At 46.0% G+C, this 20,505-nt stretch overlaps 1 protein-coding gene across 5 annotated transcripts in view; it reads left to right on the top strand.

Annotated features, from left to right (window-relative positions):
- The first annotated feature begins 509 nt into the window (after window positions 1-509).
- The window catches only part of GLP2R (glucagon like peptide 2 receptor), a 45,236-nt gene continuing 25,240 nt past the window's right edge, over window positions 510-20,505 (top strand). Inside the window, exons 1-5 of one of the 5 annotated variants that reach the window (XM_086358887.1) lie at window positions 510-877; window positions 5,494-5,581; window positions 10,850-10,954; window positions 12,273-12,394; window positions 18,252-18,358. In XM_086358887.1, coding sequence (XP_086215013.1) covers window positions 689-877; window positions 5,494-5,581; window positions 10,850-10,954; window positions 12,273-12,394; window positions 18,252-18,358 — 611 coding nt within the window. In that variant the 5' untranslated portion in view covers window positions 510-688. Of the gene's footprint in view, window positions 878-5,493; window positions 5,582-6,854; window positions 7,035-10,849; window positions 10,955-12,254; window positions 12,395-18,251; window positions 18,359-20,505 lie in introns of those variants that run through there. The other 4 variants (XM_086358886.1, XM_086358888.1, XM_086358891.1 and 1 more) reach the window with 4 other exon arrangements.

Below are 20,505 nucleotides of genomic sequence, written 5' to 3'. Positions count from 1 at the left end.
GCTGCTCCACGTCATGTGGAATCCTATTTTCCCCGGCCAGGGACTGAACCCATGTCCCCTGCCTGGCCAGGTGGATTCCCAACCACTGGACCCCCAGGGAAGCCCACTGATGGGGGTTTTGCTTCAGGCCCTGGGACAGGAGCTGGTGTCTCCTGGGCAGAAAAGCTGTCTTTCTGGAAGTCTTGGCATAAACAGGGCCAGAGGAGACCCTGCCTTGGTAGCTGGGCTCAGCCCATCCTGGACAAACTTAAAGCCTCAATAACAAGTGTCCCCCATGATGAAGATGCCCACCTCAGACCTGGAGGCCCATCCTCCCACCACTGGTCCTCAGGGCCTGGAATCCAGGTCAGTCCCACTCTGGTCCTTTGCAGCTGGTGGGGCTTCAGGGGTGGAACCCACCGGCTGCCTTGCCTCTTCTCCTGGGCGGCCTCTGCCCAGGAAGTCCCAGCACTTGGGGAAGGTCTGGGAAAAATCTCCCTGCCTTTTGAGGGGGAGGCGGGACGGGGGATGAGAAACTTTGGAGATTCGGTAGATGGCTCTAGACTGGGCCAGACGCTCTCAGGGGCGGTGTGCAGAGGGTTTGTGCAAACATCTCGCTGGAGGAAGAGGAATGCAAGAGGCGGCCGCCTGCGGTACATCTTGGACCGTTCGAAGGATGTGCTGACACTTGTGACCCACAGCAAGAAAGATGAGGCCGGGGCCGAGCTGGGCAGGGTCCCGGAGGAGGGCAGTGAGCCCCCTGCCTGGAGCCCATGTGCTGCTCATGGGCACCCCTGCTGCCCAGGGGGCTGGGCCTCTCTCCTCCCCCCACAAGCTGGCTCACTGGACCCCTGCGAGGCCCTTCCTGGCCCTTCTGCTTCTGGTTTCCATCAAACAAGTAAGAGCCGTTTGTATTATTATTGTTATTGTTATTATTATCAGTTGTATGTATTTTCTGATGATAGAAGCACTTCAGGCCTCTTGTAGGCAATTTGGAAAATGTAAAATGGTATTAAGGCAATGACAATCAACCATAACCCAAGCCTTCAGAGGTAATCACTGTTGATATTATGGCATATGTTCCTCAAATCCTTTTTCTATGCATTTTTTTTCTTCCCCAGCTGGAATTAGGATGTGGAAAACATTTTGTATCCTGGTCTCCCCTTTACATCAGATGATAAGCATTTTTGCATGTCAGCGTGAACTCTGCAAATAGCATTTAAAAATCCCTGCATGTTTCTTTTGTTCGCTTTCATCATTGTTCCAGGTTTGAGTATTTAGACTGAATGAGTGGATTTTTTTTTCTTTCCTTCCTATCTTCCTTTTTCCTTCCTTCCTATTATAAAAATGCAGAATGCTTTTTGTTTACAGAAATAAACTCATAAAATCCGGAGATGTATAAATATAAACTACAAATTACTGTACTCCCACCACCCAGAGATCACCCTTATTCACAGTTTTTGGCTTACACTCATACTTTTCTACCATTTATTTACATATAGTTTAAAAGAAAAACAACAGTCTGCTTTTCTCCTTAACAAAATACTTATTAACCCAAGCTAACATTTTTGCTGAACACTTACTATGCTCCAGGTCTGATGCCAGGTCTGGGGCTCTTTATCTTATTTCATGCTCTCAGCAAACCTAGGAGGGAGGTTTTCCTGTTAACCCCATTTACAGATGAGAAAACTGAAGCTCAAGGAAGTTGAATGTTTTTCTGTCAGAAAATTGAGCTCTATGGCATGATGTTTAAGGACTTCAGGGGTGAATCATAATGTATGTTTGTAACTATCTTCTTTAGTTGGGCATTCTGGTAGCTTATTTTTTCTTATCCAAGGAGACGAGACATTTGCCCCTTCCCTTTGCGATTCCTTTTTTTTTTTTCCAATTTTTTTTAAATGTATTTGGCTGTGCCGGGTCTTAGTTGCAGCATTTGCTGTTCAGTCGCTAAGTCGTGTCTGACTCTTTGTGAGCCCACGGACTGCAGCATGCCGGGCTTCCCTGTTCTTCACTATCTTCTGGAGTTTGCTCCAACTCGTGTCCGTTGAGTCTATGATGCCATCCAACCAGCTGAGAACTCTTAGTTGCAGCGTGTGGGTCTAGTATCCTGACCAGGGATGGAACCTGGGCCACCTGGAATGGGAGTGAGGATTCTTAGCCGCTGGACCCTCAGGGAGGTCCCTCGAGGTTTCTTCTTTATTCTGGGCCATGATGTGAAGGAGCTTCAGTTCCCTTCGCCTGAGTGAGGAAGTACTTTGAGAACTCAACGCTTCTCTCCTTCCTTTGGTCCACGGGCAGAGTTCATCTCCTTTTGCAGCCTTGGATATCTGTATTCCTCCTGCCCCCACAGAGGGAGGGCTGCGGTGCTGGGTCTCATCATTGCTCACCTTATCAGACTTTCTCTGATGCTGGTCCAGAACCTGACGGGCAGAAAACCCACACCAAATTCGCTACATCCACGTCCTCCCAGAGGCTGTAGTCAGTAGATGTGAACCCGGTCCAGGGTTGCCTGGGATTCTCGCCGTGGAGGCTGCCTCTCGGCGAGTGACCATAATGTTCCTGGGGCAGGTGGCCTGGGACTTCGTTAGTGGCGGGGCCGTTGTTGGAAGCGTTGATACAGATCTCTCACCCTTGCTCCAGTCCCCTGTCTCATATTCAAACGGAGTATATGTTCAGCTAACTCTCTGGTTTTGTCCATCTCCTCTCCACAACCGTGGGTTGGCTGTCTCTTAGGTGCCAAGTTCTGCTGCAGCACTTGGTATTTTGTCCTAATGGTCTTGCCCAAATCCCACAACGAGCCTCTGAAAAGGTGACTGTCACTGGCCACCAAGATTCACAGGATCTTGTCTGATCACCTGCGATGAGATAGCTTGTGAGCGGTGGAGACACTGCGCCTCCCCCCAGGCTACTTGAAAGTCCTGTGTTCTTTCTTCCCCAGCATTCCTTGGAAGCTGTTGACATACGAATATTTCTATGTGACAACAGCCAAATCTGCAGTGAGTCAGGCTGGCGGATGACGCTGACCAAGCCACACCTTGGTATATTTATAATCGATAATGTGCCTATGGGCAGCCTATCTTCCCCACCTCCACCACCCAGTCTGTTTTCAGAACCTCTTCCCTCTGTCTGTCCTGTGTTATGCGTATAAAATCCTGAAGACCCTCCTCTTGGTCACCCATCTTAAAGCCCAACTTCTTTCTCCAAATGTTTATGTTACACGAGCCTTGGCGTAGATTTCCGTGATGACTTTTGCTCGTAGCCGTTCACCCTGCATGGATATAAATGACCATGGCGTGTTTTTTTGGCAGGAAGTCACCATAAAATTCCCTTAATGAGAAATTCTCAGGGATAGTTTAGATTCTAAATTCGAGCTGGGAAACAGTGCTATATCCTCATGCCTCCTCCCCCTTCCCACAGCTCAGCTGAGTTAATTAGGAGTTGCTTTGGTGTCAAAAAATATAAACTCTTCAGGCTCTTTAAGAAGTGAATGTGTAGTTCTTTCATACTTTGCCAATGAGAGTGTAAAAAGGTGCATATTTTTAAATTAAAAAAAATTCTTTCTGGCTAGGATCATTTGGCAGTATATTGTCAAAAGCTTCTAAAAATGTATAGTTGATGACCCAGAAATTCCAACTCAAAGAATTTTCCCTAAGAAAACAAAGATGTGCTCGAGTGTTTAGCTGTGAATATTTTCATTACAGCATCATTTATATTAGCAAACATCTAGAACAATGTAGGTGTTTAATTTGCTAGAGGATTTGAGAAATAAATTGTATCACATTCATCTGTAGAAAATTACAGAGCTCTTAAAATGATGTTTTAAAAGTATAGTTTTCGAAATGGAAATATAGGCACTGTGTATATTCTAGTGGAAAAAGAGACTACACAACAATATGATTTTTCTTTGGGGTTAAAATGAAAGAGAAAAGAAAGAAAAAAGAGAAAGGATTGTATGTGAGTGTAGAGAGAAGAGTCTGGAGGGAGATAGTTATTTCTGGGTAAAAAGATTAAGATTCCATTTCTTCTCCCCTTTCTGTTTGTCTTCATTTTTTATTTTATCTACAGTGAAGTCTATTCCTTTGGTAACAAAGAATAATAGAGGTTTTGTTGAAAGCAAGTCAACAGAAGCTTTTTTTTGCCTTTTTCTTAATCCATTCTCTGTTGAGTGAGTTGGTGCTGGTTACCCTTGCGAGAGAAAGAGGAATCAGGATTGAGCTGGATTTTTCCAGCTAGAAAATATCCACTCATCACTACTTTATTAGGATTTGGCTATGATTGAACTTAGATTAGCCTTTCATGTTTTTGGTGTCCTTAGGTCAAGTACCTGGGAAGATAATCAGAGTTTGTCCAGCTTTTCTAGACTGATCAGATTGAGTGCTGCTTTGGTTTTATTTTTCTTTTGACCATGGCCGTCAGTCATGGGAAAGAACAGGGGGATAAGAGAATATTAGTCCATAGACAGCTCACATATAAGTTGATTTTATTGTCTCTCTCTCTGTTAGGTCCTGGTGCATATAAACAGCATTTTATCCAAGGAAAGGTCTTCACTTGGGTGACTTGGAGGATCCTGGAAGCTGATGATTTAGTTATCAACATCTCTGCCAAACTTGTAAAATTAATATAGTCAGTTATGTTCCCATTAGGACATGTGTTTCTTTAAACAGTGTGTTGCTAATGTACCATGGTGCCTCTTGGGCCATAACAGAGAAAGAGAGATTATTAATGGAGATTTAAAATGCACTGGAAACAGAAACCAAGGGATAAATACCAATTACTTCATCATTATTATCATCATGATAACTACTTACTGGATAATCCCATGGTTCCCAAACTGTGCTAAGATGTCCCAGGGCACCCCTGCTGTGAACTGGCAGGGGTGCTGTTAGGAATTTTAATTTTTTGAGGGAAGCAGGGATACACTCCATCTGCGAATGACGAACTTGAGGTAATCCATGGTTTCAACATTATATGGCACTACTTTCTTGCATGATGTATCTTTGCAAAGATGGGATTCTTTGCAGCTGCTGTGATAAAAAGCAAACACTGCAAAAACCAGGGCGGAACAGGAACACAGGTCGTAGTGGTCAATCTGACTGTTAGGTTTGAGATGTTTTACTATCCCCACTGGGCTTCCCTGGTGGCTCAGACAGTAAAGAATCCACCTGCAATGCAGGAGATATGGGTTCGATCCCTGGGTTGGGGAGATCCCCTGGAGGAGGGCATGGTCACCCACTCCAGTATTCTTGCCTGGAGAATCCCCATGGACAGAGGAGCCTGGTGGGCTACAGTCCACGGGGTCACAAAAGAGTTGGACGCAACTTAGTGACTAAACAACAGCAGCAATATTTAAGATAGGACATAAGATACAAAAGAAATTGTTCCATGGTGCAGGCCATTATGGGCTTATCAGTGGGAAGGTTTGAGAATCATGGTGTGAGGTGATAATTTGTGATAAAATGTGATAACCTGCTTGCTGGTAACTGGAGTTCACTATAATTTTTTTTTTTTGCTCAGGTTACAGGATCTCTCCTTGAGGAGACAACTCGGAAGTGGGCTCAGTATAAAGAGAAGTGTCTGAGAGACTTACTCAAGGAAACTTCTGGTAAGCACACGTATCAGTTATCTATGGCTGTGTAACAGATAGTCCCAAAGCTTAGTGGCTCAAAACAGTAATAACAATGATTTACTATCTCTCATGGGCTTTCCCAGGTGGCGCTAGTGGTAAAGAACCTGCCTGCCAATGCAGGAGACGTAAGGGATGCAAGTTTGATCAAGGGGTCAGGAATATCCTCTGGAGGAGGGCGTGACAACCCACTCCAGAATTCTTGCCTAGAGAATCCCATGGACAGAGGAGCCTGGTGGGCTACAGTCCATAGGGTTGCAAAGAGCCAGACACGACTGAAACGACTTAGAGTGCACACGTTTCTCTCACAGTTTCTGTGGGTCAGGATTTCAGACAGAGAATATTGGGGAGGGCTTATATCTGCTCTGCAATGTCTGGAGTTTAGCTGAAACACTCAAAGACCGGAGGTTGGAATCATCTGAAGTCTGGTTCATGCCCTCATCTGCGGGTTGATGCTGGGAGTCATGCTGGGGCTGTTGGCTGGGCCACATCCACGTGGCCTCTCCATATGGCCTGGGCTTCCTCACAGCACAGTGGCTGGGTTGCAAGCACAAGCATGAACAGAGGCCATGTTGCCTTTTGTGACCTAGCCTTGGAAGTCACTTCTGCTGTGTTCAGTTGGGTCGGACAGTTACAAAGGCTACCCACCTCCAATTGCAAGCATCTTGCAATGCTCCAAGAGCATGCAAGGTAGAATATACATGCATGTGACCATGTTTGATATAAGCCATGTGTCATGGTACTTTGACCACCTAATCACATGACATGAGCCACTGTCATAGATTAACCCAGAAATCTATCATACGTATGTGTGGGGGGGTTGTCCTTCAGTCTCCCATGGTACGAACATTTATCTAGGACTGCACTAGGTTGAGTGCATTCTAGCAAATATGTTAATAGTTTGCTCAGCCCACAGCCTCTCCTGTCTACATGCTGGGTCTCTGGGTGCATCCAGATTCTTTTTTGTCGAGAAAAGAAAGAAGTAAGAAGCCTTGGCCCCCTGCCTCTGAGACTGGTCAGCTGTGGGTAGAAACTGCCCTCTCCTTCATCTCCTGGCTTCTTTCAGATGACTTCACTCAGGGACCTGGAGGTTGACAGAACACTAGAAACTCTATCTGCCTTTTCCCAACCCAAAGGCAGTCCAGTCTCCAAGCCATGCCTCCTTCCTTTTAAATATCCTTTAGCTAAGCAGGTGGCTGCCAAGGCTTGATTCATTATAAGAACCACTTCCATCTTGAGGAAAATTGCTTTCTAAGAGTAGGGAGGGGGGAAGGCGCCAAGATGGCGGAGGAGTAGGACGGGGAAAACACTTTCTCCCCCACAAATTCATCAAAAGAGCATTTAAACATCGAGTAAATTCCACAAAACAACTTCTGAATGCCGGCAGAGGACATCAGGCACCCAGAAAAGCAACCCAACTCCTCAAAAGGAGGTAGGAAAAAATATTAAAGACAATAAAAGAGACAAAAGAGGGAGGGACGGAGTTCCGTCCCGGGAAGGGAGTCTTAAAAAGAGAGAAGTTTCCAAACACCAGGAAACCTTCTCACTGCCGAATCCGTGCCGAGCTTTGGAAGCACAGAGGACAACATAACAGGGAGAAAAAATAAATAAACAATTAAAACTCGCAGATTGCGAGCCCTACGGTAACTCCTCCAGCGGAGAAGCAGCGCAGACGCCTGCATCCGCCATTAGCAAGCGGGGGCTGGGCAGGGAGGCGCGGCGCGGGCTGCATCGCTCAGAGTAAGAATCTGGCCTGAATACCCTGAGCGCTATCTGAGCGAAATAATTTGGGCTAGCAAACCAGACTGCGGGATATCTACCTCGCGAAAAGCCAGCCCTAACCTAAGACACCGCCAGCCCGTGCACGGAACAAAGGACTAAACAGAGGTAGCCGGCTGCAAACCTTCCCCCTCCGGTGACAGGCAGCCAGAGCCGGAAGGGGGCAATCTCAGCCCCAGAGAGACATTATCTATAAAACTGGCTTCTTTGCTAACTAAAACTTATTGGGGGTCTGGACAGTCAACATCTGCCTGAGAAGGTGCGCCGGTTTTACACCCAGATAACCAAGTGGCGGGGAGGCGATAAGTCGCAGCATTGGCGCTCGCCAAACACCTCATCACCTGAGCTGCTCAGACCTGGGAAGAGCACAAAACACAGCCCCAACTGAGTCTGCGCCTCTGAGGACTACCTGAGTGCCTGAACCTGAGCGGCTTGGACCTGGGAGGTGCATGCAACCCAGGGCCAGCCTCGGATTGTTCCCGGCGGAACAACCTAGAGCCTGAGCAGTGTGGGCAGGGAGGCTACACGCGCCGTGAGCGGGGGCAGACCCAGTGTGGCTGAGGCACTGCGAGCGCACGCCAGTGTCATTTGTTTGCAGCATCCTTCCCTCCCTCCCCATAGCGCGACTGAACAAAGAGAAGAAATACAGCTCCACCCACCAGAACACCGACACAAGCTTCCCTAACCAGGAAACCTTGACAAGCCACCTCTACATACCCACACACAGCGAGGAAACGCCACAGTAAAGAGAACTCCACAAACTGCCAGAATACAGAAAGGACTCCCAAACTCAGCAATTTAAACAAGATGAAGAGACAGAGGAATAGCCAGCAGATAAAGGAACAGGATAAATGCCCACCAAACCAAACAAAAGAGGAAGAGATAGGGAATCTACCTGATAAAGAATTCCAAATAATGATAGTGAAATTGATCCAAAATCTTGAAATTAAAATGGAATCACAGATAAATAGCCTGGAGACAAGGATTGAGAAGATGCAAGAAAGGTTTAACAAGGACCTAGAAGAAATAAAAAAGAGTCAATATATAATGAATAATGCAATAAATGAAATTAAAAACACTCTGGAGCCAACAAATAGTAGAATAACAGAGGCAGAAGATAGGATTAGTGAATTAGAAGATAGAATGGTAGAAATAAATGAATCAGAGAGGATAAAAGAAAAACGAATTAAAAGAAATGAGGACAATCTCAGAGACCTCCAGGACAATATTAAACGCTACAACATTCGAATCATAGGGGTTCCAGAAGAAGAAGACGAAAAGAAAGACCATGAGAAAATACTTGAGGAGATAATAGTTGAAAACTTCCCTAAAATGGGGAAGGAAATAATCACCCAAGTCCAAGAAACCCAGAGAGTCCCAAACAGGATAAACCCAAGGAGAAACACCCCAAGACACATATTAATCAAATTAACAAAGATCAAACACAAAGAACAAATATTAAAAGCAGCAAGGGAAAAACAACAAATAACACACAAGGGAATTCCCATAAGGATAACAGCTGATCTTTCAATAGAAACTCTTCAAGCCAGGAGGGAATGGCAAGACATACTTAAAATGATGAAAGAAAATAACCTACAGCCCAGATTATTGTACCCAGCAAGGATCTCATTCAAGTATGAAGGAGAAATCAAAAGCTTTTCAGACAAGCAAAAGCTGAGAGAATTCTGCACCACCAAACCAGCTCTCCAACAAATACTAAAGGATATTCTCTAGACAGGAAACACAAAAATGGTGTATAAACTCGAACCCAAAACAATAAAGTAAATGGCAATGGGATCATACTTATTAGTAATTACCTTAAACGTAAATGGTTGAATGCCCCAACCAAAAGACAAAGACTGGCTGAATGGATACAAAAACAAGACCCCTACATATGTTGTCTACAAGAGACCCACCTCAAAACAGGGGACACATACAGACTGAAAGTGAAGGGCTGGAAAAAGATTTTCCATGCAAATAGGGACCAAAAGAAAGCAGGAGTCACAATACTTGTATCAGATAAATTAGACTTTAAAACAAAGGCTGTGAAAAGAGATAAAGAAGGTCACTACATAATGATCAAAGGATCAATCCAAGAAGAAGATATAACAATTATAAATATATATCCACCCAACATGGGAGCACCGCAGTATGTAAGACAAATCCTAACAAGTATGAAAGGAGAAATTAACAATAACACAATAATAGTGGGAGACTTTAGTACCCCACTCACACTTATGGATAGATCAACTAAACAGAAAATTAACAAGGAAAAAAAAAAAAATGTATCTATAAAGCTCACTAAAGCAAAGCACAGTAAAATGAGGTATGGCAATAAAAGGCATTAAATTTATCAAATAAAAAAAAATAAATAAAGTGCTGAAAAAAAAAAAAAAAAAAAAGAACTGTTCCCTAACGTGAATAAGCAGGGCTGGAGTGGAGTGGGGTGGGTGGTTCAGGAAACAGAGAGGTGTTGCATATATAAGAAACCTTATCTAAGAGCATGGAAAATTGCAAAGGAATATTGGCCAATGGAGATATTTCAGTGATTATGCAATCTGCATTTCCCAGGTCATATTGGCCTGGGAGTAAAAAAAAAAAAAAAAAAAAGAGTAGGGAGGCCTTCCTGATCCAGAGCCTCCCTCTGGGCAGCTCATCTCGATGAGTTCACGCAGGCTAGGCACTGATTGGGTGCTGATCTGGCAGCCAGGTCTATAGGGCGCCCCAAACTCCAGACCTGTGGCTTGGTCCTGATACCAACGATCTGGCTCTTCATTCTGAGTGGCCCCTGAGTTCTAGCCTAATAGGGAGCCCATGGTAGAAAATGATGTTTGGTAACCAGGAGTGAGGAGTTTGCAATATGGATGTTTGGGGTCCAGCCTGAAGCCCCTTCGTTTGATCCTGGGGGCTCATAAAGCTGATGCTTACATTATAGCATCTCATTGCCAAGCACCAGCTCATCCCCTGAGCTGCTTGAGAGTCTCAGATATTTCATAATGATTGTTGGCTTCATCTTCAAACAGAGAAAAACGACCAGGTAGTGCTTGACTCAGGTACACGTGACCGAGAACCTCAACCCTGCAGATGTCCTTCTATCCACCAGTCATTTTGCACATTTCATAGATATAACTGGTTAATTACAGGACAGAAAATGCTGGCTGAACCTCTAAGTGTCCTCCTGACCCTGAGTTTCTGTGAGAGTTCAGCCCATGTAAAGTAAACCAACACCAGTGTGACGTGCATGTTGACATGAAAGACTGGACCACCGCCAGGGGTCAGGTTGGGTGGACAGAGCCACATGTGGGGCTGCGTGAAGCATTCCTGTCCTCCCCACATGGTTCCTCATGCTTGATCTGACGCCAGAGAGTGGGACGCCCTGGCTGGTCCCTGCTCGGGCCACACCAGCTTCAATGCCAGTGAGGTGGGCTCTGGGCTCCACCTGTTTATTTTGCCCACTTTTCTCTGCAGGTGCAGTCTGTAATGGGACCTTCGATAAGTATGTGTGCTGGCCTCATTCCACTCCTGGAAATGTCTCTGTCCCCTGCCCTTCCTACTTACCTTGGTGGCGCGAAGGTAATAAGTCTTATTTTACCAATATCTAACATTTCCTTTAAGGCTTCCCTGGATAGAGCAGCCAGGGTTTGATTAGGAGGGGGCTCCAGATTGTTTCCTCCAGCCCTCTTCTCCCACGAAAGGTCTCCTCTTAGCTGTCAGTAGCACATCCTCCTTTTCCTCTCTGCTTCTTCTCCTATCTTCCTGCAAGTCTTCTGTGCCTGGAGACTCTGCTTGTATCCTGGTCCTCTCTCCTTTGAAGATTTGAGAGTCCAGGCCTGGCTACCACAGACTTGGCTGCAGAGTTCTCGAGGGATGAGCTTAGAGGAAGAAGCATTAGAATGTAAGAAGGGAGAGAATAAGTAAGTAAGTAAGTGTTAGTTGCTCAGTCACGCCCAACCCTTTATGACCCCATGGACTGCAGCCCACCAGGCTCCTGTGTCCATGAGATTTTCCAGGCAAGGATACTGGAATGGGTTGCCATTTCCTTCTCCAGGGCGTCTTCCTGACCCAAGGATTGAACCCCAGTCTCCTGCACTGCAGGAAGATTCTTTACTGACTGAGCCACAAGGGAAGCCCAAGGGAGAGGACATACTGGCACAAAAAGACCAAGCAATGAGGCTGGGCCTGTGCTTTATGCTTCGGGCTTTAAACTCCCCTCTGTAGAGATGTGGAGCCACTGAAGGTGTTAAGGCATGAAGAGGTGGTTTGGGGGAGCTGACGTGGGTAGCCTGTGGCTAATGGACTGAGGGATGGAGGGAGATCACAAGGGCAAGTCTGGAAGCTCCTGCAGTGGTCCAGAAAAAGAGGAGGAGGATGTGGATTCAGGCAGAGGCAATGGGTTGGGAAGAAGAGGAAAGAGGAAAGAAAAGAACTGGAGGTGGAACAGTCAAGACTTGTCGTCAGAAGTAGGAACTGATGGACTAGAGGGTAGGACCCCACCCAGGGCCACAGAGCTTGTAGGAGGCGGAACTGGCTTGGTCCAGGGCCCTTTATTCTCCATGGCATGGCCTCTTGGGCGTCAGGAAGCTCCAGCTCTGTGTCTCCCAGCTGGGCTGCACCTTGAAGGGCTGTCACATCTCTGAGTCACCAGGGACTTTGGGTAAACACAGCAGACATTAACGGATTGTGGTTTGCTACAAAATGTAGAGGCTTCCGTGTTTTTCCTTCCATCCCAAATAAACAGTGAGGACGCTAACGAGTCCCCCGAAGGGGAAGTGAAAATTCCTCTTCCCTGGGATTTTTCCACAGCTTTGCAGTGAGAATGAGGGCCTTCCCACGTGCTCGGAGAGCGGGCTGCGTGCTCTGACCTTTCCCCTAGAGCTGTGTTTACTTTCAGAGAACTCAGGAAGGGCCTACAGATACTGCCTGTCTCGGGGTGCTTGGCAGACGCTGGAAAACTCCACAGATATTTGGCAGGACAACTCCGAATGTGCCGAGGATGACAGCTTCAAACAAAAAGTGAGTTGGCTGGGCTCGGTGAGGGCGGATCTCAGGGCCCAAACCACCCTGTGCCGGGGCTCTACGCAAGGAGCCTGCCCCAGCGCGTCGGCCCCAGACTCACTTGGCAAGGTCCTTGGTCACACAAAACTGCACCTCCTGTGGCAGACGCAGCATGTCTTCTGCTGCTGGGCCGAGGCGTGAACCCCTAAGGAAAGATAAGCAGCGTCTGTGCTTGCTGCTCCTGCCGCCTGGCCCACATTTCCCCAGCTGTTCTTCAGCTTCTCCTTCCCCAAAGTCACATTTCAAAGTCAACGTCTCCTTTCAAGCGAAGTCTTCCAAGGCCACCCCATGGGGAGTGGTCTCTCCAGCCTTGACAGCACCTGTCACTCTCCGACAGAGTGTCCTGAGGGAACACACCTAGTGTCTGGCTACAAGCTCAAGGCCAAGGGCCCAGGCAGCCCACCTTCATGTCCAGAGTCTTTGCTTCCTAGCTCTCTCTCTCTCTTTTTTTTTTTTAATATGGAATTTCCATTTCTTTCTTTCTTTTACTGTTTCTAATTTTTTTTTTTTAATAGTTTTATTTATTTTGGCTGTGCGGGTCTTCATTGCTCAGCAGGCTCTTCTCTAGTGGTGGCAAGCAGGGGCTACTCTGTAGTTGCAGTACACAGGCTTCGCATTGTGGTGGCTTCTCTCATTGCAGAGCAAGAGCTCTAGGGAGCTCGGGCTTTGGTAGTTGTGGCACATGGGCTCAGTTGTTGCAGCTCCCAGGCTCTAGAGAGTTGTGGCACATGGGCTTAGTGGCTCCTTGGCATGTGGGATCTTCCCAGACCAGGGATTGAACCTGTGTCTCCTGAATTGGCAGACAGATTCTATCACTGAGCCACCAGGGAAGCCCTGTTTCTAATTCTTAATTTTTTTTAAAATTTATTTAATTTATTCATTTTTGGCTGTGCTGTGTCTTTCTTGCTATGCAGGCTTTCTCTAGTTGAGGTGAGTGGGAGTTACTCTCTAGTTGCAGTCAGCCAGCTTCTCGTTCCTGTGGCTTGTTTTGTTGTGGAGCCCAGGCTCTAGGCACTCGGGCTTCGGTGGTTGCTACTCCCAGGCTCTAGAGCACAGGCTCAATAGCCATGGTGCACCGGCTTAGTTGCTCCGAGGCATGTGTGATCTTCCTGGATCAGGGATCGAATCCATGTCTCCTGCATTGGCAGGTGGCTTCTTAACCCCTGGGCCACCAGGGAAGTCCCTTTGTTTTCTAGCTCTTCTTACCTCACCCTTCACTGCTCTGGGCCTCTGCTTCCGCATGCCCCAGCAGAGCACAGTTACTGCCCATGACCACACGAGGGTTTAAAGAGCTGACAGACATCCGAGTCTCTGGATAAAGCCTGACCCCTTGTCACCACGACCTTAAAGTAAGAGTGCCGGCTCCACCCCTAGGACCCAGCCGGGTCGCTGGGCAGTGAATGATCGTGTTTGTGGTTCACTTCCTCCCCCAGTGGGAACTGGCCGGTCCTCGACCCTCAAGTCTGTCACATCCTCCCATCAGGCATGAAGAGCCTTCCGTCACAGCCTCTCTATCTGCAGGGAATTTTTTCTAAACCTCTCTTTAACTTTATTCCTTGACTGGAATTGGCAGAATTCCATGTTCCCTAGACCATGTGACAGGCCACACCTCTTAAAGGTATTAAAATCATGCCTGCGGTTGGGTTGGATTCAGCTTATCTCAAGATTTTGTCTGACTTTTGTGACAACACCATGCTCTTGTTAACGTCATGCTGTGATTTGGGCAAACTGTGTTCATTTCTTATCTTCCCTACTGGACAAAGCTGCTTGAGAATAATCACAAAGCCATCATCATATCTGAACAGCTTCCACCCTCTGGCGCAGTGCTGGTAAAGTGCACAGAACCTTCACATACAGTGGGTACTTCATAAATATTGAATGGTTCCACAGATTCTGAGTCAGTGGGGATGTGGTGGGGTCAAGGCGTCCATACTGATGGGGAGGTTCCCCAGGTGACTCTGAAGGGACGTGGTGATGACGAATTCACCAGCTGGTGTGAAATGCCTGCCACTTGCTTTGGGCTCAGGTCAGGCAACTGAGACCGCAAAACAAGATTGAAAGGCTAAACTTTCCAAGACAGGAAGGAAAGGTTCTCTCTTTAGAGCAGTGAGGACACAGGCATTGCCTTCTCTGCAAATGATCATATTTCTAAGAAATCAAATACTTCCCAAAATTTTTGGCCATGTTTACCTGTATTTCTAGTAGAGGGTTGAATGTTTGCCCAAACAAGGCTAGTGTTAGTAAGTCTCTGCCCTTTGGGGTTTTGGAAAATGAGATGTGTTATGTTCTTCCAACTAACAACACACTGGGGGTCTTTATGCATAGTAATTGGTGCTTTTTAAGGATATTGTGTGTGTGTGTGTGTCTGTGGGTGTCTTTCAAAACTGTACACACTTAATACCATTTCTGTCGTAGCTGTGCACTCATCATGCACGGTGGCCATAACTTGTACAGTTTGAAGTGTGACAACAAGCACCACTGATTCTCTAAAATTTCACAGATAGAAGATTGGTTCTTTTCATAGATCTTAGCAACCTCAGCATGTGATATTTTTTCTTTCTTTTTTAACTCAAGAGCTTTCATCTCTTCATTTAAAGGAAGCACATCATGACTTCTCTTTGGCACATCCAAATTGCCAGCATCACTACTTTTGGGGGCCATTATTAGGTAGAATGGGGCTTCCTAGGTGGCTCAGTGGTAAAGAACCCACCTGCTAATGAAGGAGACATAAGAGACATGGGTTTGATACCTGGGTCAGGTAGATCCTCTGGAGGAGGGCATGATAACCCACTCTAGTATTCTTGCCTGAAATCCCATGGACAGAGGAGCCTAGTGGGCTACAGTCCATGGGGTCACAAGGAATCAGATGCAACTTAGCAACTAAAACCAATAAACTAAGTAGAATAAGGTCACTTAAAACACAAACTCTGTTGTACTAAGACAGTCTGGCTAATAACTGAGAGGGCTATGAAGTGCCCAGAGAAAAGTTGATAAATTGGACTTTATCAAAATTAAAAACTTAGGCTCTTTTAAAGATACTTTAAAAATAAAATAAACCTATACAAAACTAGACAGCATATTAAAAAGCAGAGACATTACTTTGCCAACAAAGGTCAGTCTAGTCAAAGCTATGGGTTTTTTAGTAGTCAGGTATGGATGTGAGAGTTGAACCATAAAGAAAGCTGAGCTCTGAAGAATTGATCCTTTTGAACTGTGGTGTTGAAGAAGACTCTTGAGAGTCCCTTGGACTGCAAGGAGATCAAACCAGTCAATTAAAGGAAATCAGTCCTGAATATTCATGGGAAAGACTGATGCTGAAGCTGAAACTCCAATACTTTGGCACCTGATGTGAAGAACTCATTGGAAAAGACCCTGATGCTGGGAAAGATTGTGGGCAGGAGGAGAAGAGGTTGAGGTAATTGGATGGCATCACTGATTCAATGGCCATGAGTTTGAGCAAGCTCCAGGAGTTGGTGATGGACAGAGAAGCCTGGTGTGCTGCAGTCCATGGGGTCACAAAGAGTCGGACATGACTGAGCAACTGAACTGAAAAAAATAAAAAGGCAAGCCATAAAGGGGAAGAAAATACTTGCAAAACATGTATCTGATGGGTTTATGTCTAGAATATATAAAGATTTACAATTCAAAATTAAGACCAATGATCCAATTTAAAAGACAGCCAAATATTTGAACAGATACTTTACCAAATAAAACATACAGATGGCAAATAAGCACATGAAGTGATTCTCAACATCATTAATCATTAGCGAAGAGCAAATAAAAGCGCCATAAGACACGACGACATACCCATTAGAATGACTGAAATGTAAAAGACTGATTGCAGGAAATGTTAGTCGATTCCCGAGCAGCTGGCAGTCTGGTTGGAATGTAAACGGACACAGCTTATTTAGAAAACAGTCTGGCAGTTTCTTAAGAAGTTAAAGCACATACCATGCTACCCTGTCATTCTATTTCTAGATATTTATCTGAGAGAGATGAAAACCTGTGTCCACGTAAAATCTTGTACAGAAGTTTTCAGAGCAACTTTATTTGTGAAAGTTAAACTCTGAAAGCAATCCAAAAGTCCATCAATGGGTGAGTGCATAAGTAAATCGTGGTATATTCATAATAGGATACTACTCAACAGTAATACTGGTTTATAACGTTATTTAAGTTTCACGTGAACGACACTGTATTGCTACCTCTGTAAACCCTACAGCATGCTCACCGCCAAAAGATTACTTTCCATCTATCACCATAGAGTTGATCTCCTTTACCTAATTTACCCTTCCCTCTGCCTCTCCCCCTCTGATAACCACCACTCTGTTCTCTGTGTATACATGTTTATTTTTGTTTGGTTTGATCATTTATTTGATTTGTTTTTGATTGTTCATTTTTAATATTCCACATACAAGTGAAATAATACAGTATTTATCTTTCTCTGTCTGACTTATTTCACATAGCATAATAGCCTCGAGGTTCATCCATATTGTCAAAAATTGCTGGCTGAGTAGTGTTCTTGAGAGTCCCTTGAACAGCAGGGAGATCGAACCAGTCAATCTTAAAGGAAATCAACCCTGAATACTCATTGGAAGGACTGATGCTGAAGCCGAAGCTCAAATACTTTGGCCACCTGATGTGAAGCGATGACTCATTGGAAAAGACCCTGATGCTGGGCAAGATTGAGGGCAGGAGGAGAAGGGGAGGATGAGATGGCTGGATGGCACCACTGACTCAATGGACATGAGTTTGAGCAATCTCTGGGAGATAGTGAAAGAGAGCCAGGCATGCTGCAGTTCATGGGGTTGCAGAGCAACTAAACAATAAAAACAACAAAGGAATGAACTAAGATACATACTATGATAAGGATGAATCTCTAAATAATTACTCTGAGGGAAATAAGCCTAACAGAAAATTGAATACTTAGAAGTTTCCATTTATAAACATTTTAGAAAATGCAAACTTGTCTCTAAGGGCAAGAAACGATGAGAGGAGATGAATTACAAAGGGCCACAAGGAAACTTTGGGGAGGTGATGGAAATGTTCATTATCTTGAATGTGAAAATGACATCAGAGATATAGTCATGTCCAAATTCCCCGAGGTTTATACTTTCAATATGTGTAGTTTGCTGTATCCCAATTATACTTCTGTGAAGCTGATTAACTTCTGTTAAGGTTATGCAGAGAAGTTTAGGCATAATCTAGCAGATAATACATATTAGCTGTGGGTTCTTGTGCAAAAATTTATTCAGAAACATAATCTTGATGGCTATATGCACAATGGATTGAGTGAGAAGGGATTCCATTAAAAAATCCCACAGAATTTCCAGTAAACTATCCTCTGTTCACCATCAGGCTATCCTGGGACTCAGAAAATATTCCAGTGTTTAACTGGGTCTTTGTTTAAGGGATCATCTATGAAGAGTTACTTTAGGAGGGAGACATCGAGATGGAAAGCTGGCCCTGTCTTCCAGAGAGAGAGGCCCCTACACTGTAGGAACAGCACATCCAGGGGCAAAGAACCTGTCTTCATTCCCAAGGCACCCTCTGGTCCTGGGCACAGTTCTCTTAGGATATCATGAATCTTGGTGCATCGCTGCTGGGTGGTGGTGGGACCAACCACGGAGGTGAGACCCATAGTGGGTTCTTCACTCATGAAGTTTCCTTGAACTCTGAGATGTGCCAGAGGGCTATGGTGTCAACAAGTGTCCTCGGGTTCAAACCTAGACCCTTGGTGGTTGGGGGCATGGATCCAGGGGCTGGACGCCATAGCTGCCTGGCTTGCCAGTCATGTCTGCTCTTCCTCTGCGCTCAGGTTGAACACCGCACCTTGCTGTCGACACTGCAGCTGTTGTACACAGTGGGCTACTCTCTCTCCATCGTCTCGCTCTTCCTGGCTCTCACCCTCCTCTTGTTTCTTCGGTGAGTGGAACTGCTGCCTGCATGTGCTCAGGCAGGTATCCAGGCATGTGCTCATTGGCTCCCTTGAGAAGGCAGGAGACCAGGCTGGGTGATTTCATGGCTCCTCAGAGCTGGAGGGGATCCGAGACAGTCTCCAGTCCATCCATCCCATTTTTGTAGGCAAAGAGAAGGGATCTGGGAGGTCCAGGGAGAGGTACTGAGCCACCCTGGGTTGCAAAGCACAGCTAGGACTGGAACCTGGGGCTCCCAACTCTGTCTTTGTCTCTTTGGATTAGATGCTGCTGCTGCTGCTGCTGCTAAGTCGCTTCAGTCATGTCCGACCCAGTGCGACCCCATAGACGGCAGCCCACCAGGTTCCCCCATCCCTGGGAGTCTCTAGGCAAGAACACTGGAGTGGGTTGCCATTTCCCTCTCCAATGCATGAAAGTGAAAGTGAAGTTGCTCAGTCGTGTCCGACTCTAGCGACCCCATGGACTGCAGCCCACCAGGCTCCTCTGTCCATGGGATTTTCCAGGCAAAAGTACTGGAGTAGGGTGCCATTGCCTTCTCCATTGGATTAGATGAGCTCTGCCCAAACTCCTAGTCCCTGCTCTAAATTCCTAGTCGTACATACCCATGACTGCCACAGCCCATTCTCACCATAGCTCTACTGGATGCACTATTTTTATGGACAAGATTAAGAAACTTCCCCAAGGCATATTAGTGAGTGGGAGAGCTGGGATTTTAACCCAGGACCCTCGGACTCCAATTAGCCATTAACCTTTTGAGGATGCCGGGCCCTGTTACATGCATTAAGTCATTTAAGTCTCTTTCTAATCAGAATTAAGATGAATTCTAATCCTTGGAGATTAGCCTTATTATCGCCCCCATTTTATGAGTGAGTTAACTGAAACAGAGGGAGATGAAGTGACTTGCCCACAGTCACACAGCTGGTGAATGATGGAGCCAAAATCATGAGCAGGTGGTCCAGAGGCTGAGCACTTTCATTCCTTTATTGTAGCGCTTTTCAGAATCCAAAACTGGAGTGCATTTTACTAAGTCATTTTAGAAGTCACTCAAGTGAGATACTTATAGACCCCTTAAGGAACCCTCCAAGGCTGTCTCCTGGTCTTGGTCAATTCAAGAACCTAATGGAGTGTAACGTGGTAGAGTGAGCGTTCAACACGGATGCAGAGACTTGGATGGGGACCCTGGATGCTGGTTCCAGAGCACTCCCACCTGGGCTGTGTGAGGTCCAGTCTGGCCCCACCTGCCCCCTCAATCCCATGATGTTCTTTAGCTCCTGGAGCAGAAAGCGGAGTCATGACCACCTGCCCCAGTGGGAGAGCAATCGTTGAATATCAGGAGAGAATTCCGCAGCCTGTGCCCACTGCCCTCGGTGACCACCTCCACTCACGTTCCCAAAGTCTCAGAACAAGGCCAGGAGAAGATAACTGCCCAGCCTCAGAAGAATTAACTTGAGCAGAGCCTGGGTCGACCATGTCTTCATTTTTGTCTCTGGCTCTGAGGAGAGCAAGACCCAGTCCCTGCCCAGTCTAGGGAGAAGAATGCATGAATCATGAAACACAAAGATCTGCTCAAATCTTTTTGGAAATGATAAAAGTAATAATAGCTCTAGAGAGAGGCAGGACTGGGCATGTGTCACACAGGGGCATAGGCGGGGCTCTGAGAACACAGTGATGGAAAAGGGCCCTTTTGCCTAGAGAGACCAAGGATGCAGTTTTACGTCGGCTGGTGCTGGAGGCTCCAGGTGGGTGAGGGAGGTCATGAGAGTTGACATTTTCTGGGTACTTCTTAAGTGCCAGGTGCTGCGTGGGTACTTTTCACCCATTAACTGGTTGGATCCTCATGTAGCCTTTGCGACGAGTGCCTACGTTCTTAGAGGGAGTAGAGTCTTGGAGAGCCATATGTGGACCTCAGAGTTTCTGAATCTAAATCTCACCTCTGGCACTTACTCCTCTGAGACTGTGATGTAAGTGATAGGAGTAAGGATGCCCTTAACTAAATCCACATGCAAATAGCTTGGAGCCTAGCCTGGCATGTTATAAATGGTACCTGTTATTCTCCCCATCTTACAGATGAGGAAAGTGAGGCAGAGAGAGGTAAGATCCTTTGCACCATCCATCCAGCTCTGCAGCCTACACTCT

Source organism: Bos grunniens, chromosome 19, assembly GCF_055505025.1.
Source record: "Bos grunniens cultivar Pamir isolate PY7600 chromosome 19, Bosgru_T2T1.0, whole genome shotgun sequence".
Classification (NCBI taxonomy): Eukaryota; Metazoa; Chordata; class Mammalia; order Artiodactyla; family Bovidae; genus Bos; species Bos grunniens.
The sequence above is the reverse complement of the archived record's forward strand: the minus strand, read 5'-3'. Positions and strand labels throughout refer to the sequence as shown.